General features: G+C 37.4%; 2 protein-coding genes across 3 annotated transcripts; both read left to right on the top strand.

Annotated features, from left to right (window-relative positions):
• The first annotated feature begins 1,035 nt into the window (after nucleotides 1-1,035).
• LOC110881912 lies at nucleotides 1,036-8,744 on the top strand. Of its 2 annotated transcripts, XM_035985933.1 has the most exons (6): nucleotides 1,036-1,529; nucleotides 1,618-2,169; nucleotides 2,329-3,385; nucleotides 6,854-7,234; nucleotides 7,425-7,674; nucleotides 7,761-8,744. In XM_035985933.1, exons 1-6 carry the CDS (start codon nucleotides 1,455-1,457, stop codon nucleotides 8,509-8,511), a joined length of 3,066 nt encoding a protein of 1,021 aa, XP_035841826.1. In that variant the 5' UTR covers nucleotides 1,036-1,454; the 3' UTR covers nucleotides 8,512-8,744. The 2 variants fall into 2 exon arrangements, with proteins under 2 accessions (XP_035841826.1, XP_021988649.2); XM_022132957.2 differs by lacking the exons at nucleotides 6,854-7,234; nucleotides 7,425-7,674; nucleotides 7,761-8,744 and adding exons at nucleotides 3,451-3,891; nucleotides 3,980-5,194.
• Nucleotides 8,745-9,528: 784 nt separating this feature from the next.
• On the top strand, nucleotides 9,529-10,985 carry LOC118488221. Its single transcript, XM_035985459.1, has 4 exons — nucleotides 9,529-9,598; nucleotides 9,646-9,921; nucleotides 10,027-10,048; nucleotides 10,559-10,985. Exons 1-4 carry the CDS (start codon nucleotides 9,529-9,531, stop codon nucleotides 10,983-10,985), a joined length of 795 nt encoding a protein of 264 aa, XP_035841352.1.
• Nucleotides 10,986-11,392: the final 407 nt, after the last annotated feature.

Here is an 11,392-nt window from a genome sequence, read left to right on the forward strand (position 1 = left end):
ATCTGAGCGCTCAACGTCTTTTTTTCTAACCATTTTGGCCCCTAACACTAACCTCATCCATTAAATGTTAGGGGGCAAAAGGGTTAGAAAAAAGACGTTAGGGGCCAAAAGATTAGAAAAAAAGACGTTGGGGACTCAAATATTAAAAATTCTTTTTAGGCAAAAAGAGTAAAAGTGATATAATCACAGGGGTCAAAATCGTAATTTACTCTATTAGTTAAATAAAATATATTATAAATAAGAAGGAGATTAAACTTAATAATAATTATTCATAAAAAATAAAACTAAATAATATTTAGTAGGATTATCTATAATTAATTAGAAAAGATTAAACTAACATAATACTTATTTATGAAACATGACCTAATATGATGACAAATGTCTGTAAAATGATTTCTTTTATTATATAGTATAGATTAAATTTGAAATAAATTATCCTTAATCTTTAAGCCAACCGAATCCACTTACCAACCAAATGTCATATTTGATTAAAAACCGTAAGTCAACATTGCATGTGTTTTAGTTCTTTTTATTATTAAAATTATCGTAAAAAATATTTGATAAGGCCTCCCATAAAGTTTTCTTAGATAAGTACAATAATAATATCTCACAACTAACCTAATCTCCACTATATAACTCTTATATCATCTTTTGACATAAGAGCACCTTCAACAAGCATCATCAAAAACAGCAGCAGTATTTTGGCTACCTTGCTTCTACATTAAGGTATTGTGATTCCCTTATATATTTTTAATTTAGTCCTTTCTATTTCATATGTAATTACTTTGCATGTCTTTTTTATAGCTTTTAACATAATTAAAGAAATTCGTTTAAAAATAAGATAACTGGATTGATTAAAAGAGTTATAAACAGGTAAAGAAGTTGTTTTAGGGTTTGTGTTTACATTATTTTATTGATTATTTAATAAACATTATAACAATTATTAGTTATTATATTAGAACTCAACTTATAATAAAGTTGATTGGAGAAAGACAATAGAAAGTCAAGATAAGAAGGATGAATATAAACAAGGGTGTACATATTCAGACACCTTGTTCCCTAAATCCACACCCTTCTATACGCTTCGTATAGGGCTATACGAAGCGTATAGGGTTGCTTTTCCCGACCAACTTCTGCACCTCGTACAACGTCACATCAGTCAACTTATACGGGGAGTCTAGGCCTGTACGAGGGGCCAATACGAAGGCCCTTAGACGCCTCGTATAGACCTATACGAGGCGTCTTGGACTGACCGATTTGACTATGAAGGGACTATGTCTGACATGACTTAAAGGCATACGGGGAGTAAAGACCTATACGAGGCGTCTTTAGCTCCCATAAAATGCAACCTACAGTGCGTTCTTGGTCCACATCCGAGGTTTCAACAAAAAACCACTCACATTCTGTTTGTTTTTTTATTTGTGTTTGCGTTATTATCATCCCGGAGTGTTGAAATGTCATCATATTGGAACGGCAACTATATCTTCGGGCAATATTCTAGCGAAAACTGGGGGCACGAAAGCGTTCCGGTAACAGTTATTAGCGTAAATGTTATAATTACTTGTTGTTTTCGTTTATTATTTACTAATGATGATACGGTTGTCTATTTTGGAGGAGTCTGGCATTCCCGATTCTAATGAGCAAGAGGAGGTTGTGTCTAGTATACAAGGAAAACAAAACAGCCCGTTTCTAGATTTGAACAAGCATCCTCCTGTTGATGAAACAGCCCCTGTAGATGACTCATACCCTGCTAGTGGATACGGAGGAGACGGTGGATACGGAGGAGACGGTGGATACGGAGGACACGGTGGATACGGAGGAGACGGTGGATACGGAGGAGACCGTGGATACGGAGGAGACCGTGGATACGGAGGAGACGGTGGATACGGAGGAGACGGTGGATACGGAGGAGACCGTGGATACGGAGGAGACGGTGGATACGGAGGAGACGGTGGATACGGAGGGGACGGTGGATATGGTGGATACGGTGGATACGGGGGATACGGTGGATACGGAGGAGACGGTGATCATCAGCAATTCATTTCCCCGGGCACTCCTTATGTTCATCAAAACAATTCGGACGTTGGAGGATATGGTGGTTATGGTGGATATGGTAGATATGGTAGTGAAGCACCTCCCATTCTGGACAGTCTGTACTTAAAAAAGACGGTATAAATTACTATTTTATTATTAATATTTTATTATTATTAATTTTATTATTATTATTTTTATTATATTATTATTATTATTATATTATTATTATTATTATTATTATTATTATTATTATTATTATTATTATTATTATTATTATTATTGTCGATGTTACAGGTTTTCAACTCCTTAGATGAACTAAAGAAACGGATACAAGAAATAGCAAATGCGGATGGTTTCGTTATTGTCACCCGTCGATCAAAGAAAATCGGGGGAAGAACCGGGAGGGTATGGCTTGAATGTGATCGTGGTGGTGAGCACCAGAGTACAGCAACACTTAGAAAAGCTGGAAGCAAAAAAACCGGTTGCCCGTTTTACCTGCTGGCTGTCCGAAACCACCCGTATGAAACCTGGGAGATAAAAGACGGAACAATTGAACATAACCACGAACTTTGTGAGGACCTGTCGGCCCACGCGTTTGTGCGAAGGTTTACTCCAAGCGAAATGAAACTGATCGAGCAGCTGACAGCTCAAAACATGGAGCCGCGCAAAATATTTCAAACGATAAGGAAGCAGGACCCCGACAGGTTTCATGTTCAGAAAGACGTTCAAAACGTTGTAGCGAAGATTAGAGCCGAACAAAGACAAGGATTGACTCCCATGCAGTCACTAGAAAATGTGCTGATGAAGAACGACTTTATTTACGAGATCCGGGAAGAACCCGGAACAGAGATCGTAACAGAGATCTTCTTTCTTCATCGGGACTCGAGAGTCTTGTGGCGTGCATTCCCCCACGTCATGATGATCGATGCAACGTACAAGACAAACATATACAATATGCCCTTTATCCAGATTGTTGGTATGACGCCTACCAACAAATCGTTTATTATCGCGCATGCCGTTGTTAGTAAAGAACGGGGTGATAACTTTGTGTGGGTGCTTGAGAGGGTTAAGGCAATGTTGGATGAATGTATGGAGCCACGTGTGATTTTAACGGATAGAGACCTAGCCCTTATGGGCGCGTGTGCTAAAGTATTTCCAGACGCCTCCAGGCTTCTTTGCAGGTGGCACATACAACAGAATGTTATGAAGCACTGCAAGGGTGCCTTCACAGACGACGACTGGAAGACATTTTTGTCATTCTGGGGTTCATTGATTGAGTCTCCATCCATACCCATCTACGACTACCACTTGCGCAACATGCGAAAGCGACTTGTGGAGTGCAAACGTTCTAGTAAGTTTTTCTAATAACATACGACTCACCTATGCAAATTTTATTAAATTATTTTTACTTTTTAGGAGTCTTCAAATACGTGTACGATAACTGGCTAAAAGACTACAAGGAGATGTTTGTCTTTGCGTGGACTGATAAGAGGCGCAACTTTGGTAATCGTACTACAAACAGAGTTGAGAGCCAACATGCCAACTTAAAGAGATACGTCGAAGATAGGAGCTCGCTGGACCGTATAGTTGGTTGTGTCCGGGATATAGTTGAGACACAGTTCGGTGAAATAAGGAAGACTTTTCGAGAAAGCATCGAAAAAACAATGAAACACCACAAACACCCGATGTTTCAACACCTACTTGGAAAAGTATCCCACAAAGCCCTTGACTTGTTGCATGGAGAGGCAATTAGGAGGCTAGATGTCTTGGAGCGCTTTAATTCATCATGTGGTTGCCAAATGTGGCACAGCTGTGGGTTGCCCTGTGCTTGTAGGATAGAAAAGTACATGCGTGAAGGTAATAATTATTGAACGTCGTACAACACTTGTGTGATATATTTCCTTTCCTTCATTTTACCTAAACAATATTGTTTTTAACCGTGCAGAGCATCCGATTCAACTCGAAGACATAGACGTCTTCTGGCGGAAACTTAACTTCCAAAGTTGTAAATTGATAGACGACTCCCTTGACGTGGTCGAAGAGCTAGATGTTGTTAGACAACAATTACAGTCGCACCCTCCAGCTCAGCAAAAAAGCCTGCTTTCAAAGATTAAAGCGGTGTTGACTCCAACGAAATCTACCAAGAAACCACCGGTTGTCCAACAAAATACTCGTGGCCGACCAACAACAAAGCAGGTACAAGAAAGGTTGGACGAGGCCTCTCGTATAGATGAAGAATTGAGGAGAAGCTCCTTCGGTGATGCAAACACGTGCTTTGAAGGTTCACGACAAAGTAAGTACGATAAACCTCGCCACAGCTCGTACGTTCCGTCTCAAGCCTCACAACAGTCGGTTATAAGGTCCCAAAAACCCAAAGCGACCCTAAGCCGTTCAAAGAGTTCTAAGAAGAAAGAGACACGAGATGATCACGGTTTTCCTTTAATCATTGGGGACGAGTACGTGGGAATCATCGAACGGTTTAAGTCTGACATTCCGCCAGTGTTCCATCCGTACGTCTCGTGCATACGAGATGTGATGCCGGACGGTCATTGTGGGTTTCGGTCTGTGGCTGTGGGCTTAGGGATGGATCAGAGTTCATGGGGGCGTATTAGAAGGGACCTTGTCCAAGAAATGGATCAGAACGAATCGATCTGGTTCCCAATATTTGAAGCATGGGCTGCAGGTTATTTTTACACGCATCGTCAGGGCCTAATTTGGGATTCAGTGGCCGGTTGTGGGGAGAATCACTGGATGGACTTCCCCTTTGCAGGACTTCTTATTGCACAAACGTACGGTATCGGGGTGCACCTGTTAACGACAACCATGGGTGCGAGTTCCACTTACTTCCCAATACTAAGTCCTCCGGCTAATCAACAACCATTATTCATAACGCTTACACATGTTAACGAGAACCACTTCATACATGTTAAGCTGGAAGGGGATTATCCTATGCCACCAGCACACGGGCTATGGTTGACCCACCGAAGACCCCACACAGAACAATGGGAAGATATGTACTTGCCACGTCTAGAATGGTATACATCGATAATGAATCCTCGACCAAGATCAAACCCCAGTCTTAATTACATAGATAGTTACACGGAAGAATGATTTTTGTAATTAATAGTATTTTTTTGGAATTAATAGAATTTTTTTGTAATTATTAGTATTTTTTTTGTAATTAATAGAATTTTTTTGTAATTATTAGTATTTTTTTATAATTATTAGTATTTTTTTTGTAATTAATAGTATTTTTTTTGGAATTAATAGTGTAACTTTGTAATTAATAGTATTTTTTTTGTAATGAATAATATTTTTTTGGAATTAATAGTATTTTTTTAAATTTTTCTACAAAAAAAAAACTATACGCTTCGTATAGAACTAGACTCCTCGTATCATATTGCACAAAAGACCATTTAGCCCCTGATAGGCCCCCAATAGAGGCTTATTCCAGGGGCTCAAAGGTAATTTTACACCAACCAGACGCCTCGTACAGACCTGTACGAGGAGTACAGTTGAGCGGGATTTTGAAAATTCAATTTTTGAATATCTGAAATTCAAAATTTGAATTTTTTGAAAGTAGACGCTTCGTACAGACCTGTACGGGGCGTCTCTTTGAGCGGTTTAAATTTGAATTTTGAATTTGAATTTTGAAAATCATTTTAGTTAATTACTATTTTACCCCTGATATGCCCCCAGTATAGCCACTTAGCAGGGGCTAAAAGGTAATTTCAAAATTGTACGACTCGTACAGACCTGTACGAGGAGTACAGTTGAGGCGGTTACTTTTTGCCATTTCTTTTTTTAATTAATAAAATGTATTATTAAATTACCATTATGCCCCTGTTTACCCCTTAGTATAGCCTTTTTTCAGGGGCAAAATGGTAATTAACCATTCCAGAAATATCTTTTTGGAATGGTTAATTACCATTTTGCCCCTGATAAAAGGCTATACTAAGGGTAAAACAGGGGCAAAAATGTCATTTAGCAAAAAGCATAGACGCCTCGTATAGCTCTATACGAGGCGTCTAGGCTTCGTATAACACAGGGGGGGGGCCTAGACGACACAGATCACACACACAAACAAAAACACACACATATACGGTGCATTCGGATCTATACGCCTCGTACGTATTTCAACCGTATTTTTGAAGAATCGAAGCATCACCGGTACGTATTTCATCCCGTAGTTAAGTATTTTTGTCTCGTTTATGCCTTTAGACCGTAGGTTTGCCCTAAAAGTTGAATTTGGTTGGGTTTTGGGGGTTTGATGTTGATGATGATGAAGAACTTGTGGAACAGGACGCTGAGTATAGCCCTATACGAGGGCTATACGAGGGTCTGTTTTTTTTTTTTTTTTTTTTTTTATTAATTATATTATTATTATTATTTATTAATTATTATTAAATATTATTATTATTTATTAATTATATTATTAAATATTATTATTATTATTATTATTTATTAATTATTATTATTAAAAACATTATTATTAATATTATTATTATTTATTTATTTATTTATATTATTATTATTATTAATTATTGTTATTGTTATTAATATTATTATTTATTATTTATTATTTATTTATTTATATTATTATTATTATTAATTATTGTTATTGTTATTAATATTATTATTTATTATTTATTATTTATTATTATTAATTATTGTTATTGTTATTAATATTATTATTTATTATTTATTATTTATTATTATTAATTATTAATTATTGTTATTGTTATTAATATTATTATTTATTATTTATTATTTATTATTTATTATTTATTAATATTATTATTATTGTATACGTATACAGTATTTATTATGGAGGACGATCTGATGCCGGGCGATGACATGCACATAGAGCCGGTTCAGCAGGGTCCACGACGGAGACAGCGACCGCCTGTGGATACGTTGCAGGGGCATCCCTATCTAGAGTTTCCCGACGGCACTGACGCCGCCCGTCATTGCCAGAAGCTTAGGAGGATGCACGTTGGATCGCATGCATCGATCGACTGGGATGCGATGGAGGAGATTGCTGAGACGCCGAGAGTGCGTCGGTTTATACCTATCGATTCCCCGTGGCATCGTCTTTTTGATTTGGCGCACACGCCGACCTACAGGGAGCTGCTGGTCGAGTTCATTTCGTCATTCACATTTCACCCTCCTGGGGAGCCAGTGCCGATTCCGTACCCAGGTGAATGTTATTGATATTTATTTATTTATTTATTAATATTATTTATTTATTTATTTATTTATTTATTTATTTCTTTATATTATTATTATTATTATTATTATTAATTATTGTTATTGTTATTAATATTATTATTATTATTTATTATTTATTATTTATTATTATATTGTTTTATTTATGATTCCGTACCCAGGTGCTCCCCCTCCGCCTGAGGTTTCTTTCAGGCTTGCTGGCGTTCAGCGTTCGATGACGCTAGCAGAGTTTGCGGTGCGCTCTGGTTTATACATGCAGGAGGAGATCGAGACTGAGATCTACACAGCGGGGCTAGTGGTGGTTGAAAAACCCACTCTTGTTGGGTTTTGGCAGGTGATTGCGGGGGCGGATCATTGGGAGCATGACAAGTCGAAGGGGAGGGTGTCGTTTGTTAGCGACCCACTATACAGGTATGTACGTTTATTATTGCAATTATTGTGATTATATGCACTGTTTATTAATCTCTGTTTTTGTATTTCGCTAACACTATCTGCAGGTATCTGCACCATTTGCTCGCCACTTCTATATCAGCGCGCGGCTACAGCCGTGAGTGGTGTACGACCACAGATCTTTTTTTCCTATATTGTTTGTTGTATAGGAGGCCGTGCGCGCTAGCACACGGTCTAGCCCAGTACTTCGCCTCCGGCCATCACCGGCAGGAGCGCGGATTTTTGTATGGCGGGGCGTACGTGACCGTCATTGCCCGTTCATTTGGCCTCGTACCACATCAGGACCCACATCTACGGACGCCGGCCATCATGCCGACGCGGATGGGTATGCCGTCGCTATGGGGGATGAGGGTTATCAAGAGGTTCCCGGTTGGCCCGCGGTTTAAAAACCGCGAGGGGGGCGTATGGAGAGAGGAGGACCTACCAGAGCATTTCGAGGACGTTCATCCTCCTGCAGATCCTGCTGATGTAGTGCCCGTGGAGGACCCTCCGGAGGATCTAGACGGTGCAGCGGGGCCACAGCCACCGCCACCTGCCGGGGCACCTCAGTTTCCACGTCACGCTATTCGAGGTGGTGCCCCAGGAGCTGCACTACATCCGGATGTACGAGCCAGGCTTGACAGGCTCGACGATTTGGTAGGTTGGTTGGTACGGGCGGAGCAGGATAGACGAGAGAGAGAGGGATTACCCCCGATACCGCTTCCACCGGTTCGAGCACCACATCAGCAGCAGCAGCCGCAGCAGCAGCACCAGCCGCAGCAGCAGCATCAGGATTCAGATTCGGATTTTGATGCATAGACCTGTTGTTGTTTTTATTGTTATTGTGGATGTACAAACTTATCTTCTATATTTTTGTTATGGATGTAAACAGTTATCTTATATATGTCATATTTATGTTTGTTTTCAGTTATTCGGTTACTCAATGATTGTTCTCTTAAATTTAGATAATACGGAAACAATATAACCCCTGAATATAATACGGAAACAATATTTGAAAGAAATAAAATTTTAATCGAAAGAATAATATTTAAAAAAGTAAAATGTTAAAAACAATATAATATATTTAAAGAGCCGATTTTTAAAATAGTTGATTTAATCGACGCTGAAACAAAAAATTTTTTTAAACTTTTTATATTGTAAAAAACAAAAAAAAAACAAAACTTTTTTAAAAATAAAAAAAAAACGATTTTTAAAGGCAAATAGTTAATTTTTAAAAAACAACAACTTTTTATAGTGTAAAAAAGAAAAAAAAACTTTTTTTAAAACCTAAAAAAATTTCATCAAAAAAACAAATCTTCAAAAACCATCCAAAAAACCAACCCAAAACCCACCAAAACACCCCTCATTTCAGCCAAAAAAAACTTCCAAACGGAGACGCCTCGTATAGACCAAGACCCCGCGTATAGGGTTCCTTAAACAACGTGCCTGACACCCCCTGTACACCCATCGAATTCAGTGCATGGACGCCTCGTATAGGTCTATACGAGGCGTCTAGGTTTGCAAAAGTGTGGATTTAGGCGCAGTGGGTGTCCGGATAGATTGGCCCATAAACAATTAGAAGAGAAATTATGGCGATAAGTGTTCCACCTCAAGACGATAGCATCTACACATCCGCTTTCCATCCTTATTTTCCATTATGTTTTCCGATTTACGTGTCACTCTAAGAATTTCCTATCAGTTTTTAATAAGTATACTTATAATTTGTGGTGAGAAAAGTCGAATCAAACACTTGATTTTTTAACTGAATTTATGATGTGGTCATAGAGTCGAAACGGGCATCAGACGAAGAGTGGGTCTATATGATTAAACAAGGAAATGTCAAAAAGATTAAACGCGGAAATACATTGTTCTTCTACAAAACCTACGGACGCTGAAACATCACATTGTAAGTCTTTCATTATCTAAATATCTATTTATTAATTTGTTTTCTAGCTTTCACTTTTCAAACAATTTTTTCCCCAGTTTGTAGACTCGATAATGCTAATACCAACACCGAAGAGAGGCGTCAATTTAAAGAGAGGCGTAAACTCCTAAAGCTACAGTTGGATAATCGTAGATCGAATATGCTACGTAATATAACAAATTCTAACAACATATCATCATCAAATTCAACAACATCACTAACGAATGATCTACAAAATACACCATCATCAACACCATTTACTGCCGAACAAATTGTGCAAGATCCATATAAAGGAGTATCTAAATGTAAATATCTACTACAACAATTAATCTAAAATCAATTATAACATTTTATTTATTTTAATTATATTTTTGAATTTGTTTCATTAATTTTTTAATACAATTTAACAGATTATTTGGATCATGGTGATCAGTTAGTAGTATGTGAAGTATGTAATGCCAAATTGTGGGAGTCTGAAGCAGGGAAAGGAATGGATTTATCTGGAAAAACAAGTTACATGCTTTGTTGTGGTTATTAAAACGTACATATTCCATAATTTAAAGAAACAAGTCAAGATTATCAGAATCTTTTTAAGAGTTTAGACGCAAAGAGCAAATATTTCTTACAAAATATTCACCGTTTTAACTCCATGTTTTCTTTTACTTCAATGGGTGGCAAAGTTGATACAAAGATTAATAGAGGAAATGCTCCCTTCGTATATAGAATTATACATTAGGAAGTCTTCTCCCTAAACATGGTGCCCAACCAAAATTCTCACAGCTCTATATATATGACACAGATAACGAAGTATATACTAGAAAGAACATATTTAGGTATTCCTCAAAACCTCATTAATATTTGCTTCTTACTTATAATAATTAATTTTATGTTCTTCCAACATTTAGTTTAACTAAATAAAATTTTGAAATTAATTCTTTACAGTAACTCAAAGAAAGCAACTTCAACATCTTCAGATTCCCTTGACACTGAAATCATAGAATACTTAAAGGTGATGTTAGATTCAAATAATCAACTGGTCAAAACTTATAGGCGTGCAAGAGATCGTTTTTTTGATAATCCTCATGTTGATCTTAAATTACGCCTTAAGGCTAAGCGGACTAAAGATGGACGAACATACAACTTACCAACATCTTCTGAAGTTGCTGCGCTTATAGTTGGAGATATTGAAGATGCACTTGACAACCGAGATGTTATTGTTGATTCAAAAAAAGATGGTTTACAGCGTATAAGTGAGCTTCATCCATCCTATATCACGCTTCAATATCCACTACTATTTCCTTTTGGAAAAGACGGTTATCGGATTGATATTCTTCACAAAGAAGGAACGTCATCAAAAAAAAGAATCTAAATGTACAATGAGGGAATATTTTGCATATCATGTTCAAGATAGGGTCAATCAGTTCGCTCTAATTTTAAACGCCAGAAGACTTTTGCAACAGTTCTTAGTTAACATCTATATAATGATTGAAAGTGAAGGTCTATTCTACATACGTTTCCATCAACAAAATCTCCAGTCTGAGTCATATGAAAAACTTAATGAACTCCATCAAAATGGAAATGAGGATATGTCAAATGTTGGAACACGTGTAATACTGCCGTCTTCATTTACTGGTGGTTCACGCTACATGAGGGAAAACTATTATGACGCAATGGCTATTTGTAAATGGTTTGGTTATCTGGATTTTTTCATTACAATCATGTGTAATCCTAAGTGGCCGGAGATTAAAAGATTTCTCAAGGATAAGAACATTAATC

The sequence above is a fragment of the Helianthus annuus genome, chromosome 16 (assembly GCF_002127325.2).
Source record: "Helianthus annuus cultivar XRQ/B chromosome 16, HanXRQr2.0-SUNRISE, whole genome shotgun sequence".
Taxonomy (NCBI): Eukaryota; Viridiplantae; Streptophyta; class Magnoliopsida; order Asterales; family Asteraceae; genus Helianthus; species Helianthus annuus.

Bases quoted from the DNA above. Each gene is read 5' to 3' on its own strand.
- LOC110881912 (XM_022132957.2), top strand. From the start codon at position 1,455: ATGTCATCATATTGGAACGGCAACTATATCTTCGGGCAATATTCTAGC. The intron at 2,170-2,328 runs GTATAAATTACT...TCGATGTTACAG, and splicing joins GTCTGTACTTAAAAAAGACG to GTTTTCAACTCCTTAGATGA. The intron at 3,892-3,979 runs GTAATAATTATT...TTAACCGTGCAG, and splicing joins AGAAAAGTACATGCGTGAAG to AGCATCCGATTCAACTCGAA.
- LOC118488221 (XM_035985459.1), top strand. From the start codon at position 9,529: ATGTCAAAAAGATTAAACGCGGAAATACATTGTTCTTCTACAAAACCT. The intron at 9,599-9,645 runs GTAAGTCTTTCA...TTTGTTTTCTAG, and splicing joins GGACGCTGAAACATCACATT to CTTTCACTTTTCAAACAATT. The intron at 10,049-10,558 runs GTTAGTAGTATG...AATTCTTTACAG, and splicing joins TATTTGGATCATGGTGATCA to TAACTCAAAGAAAGCAACTT.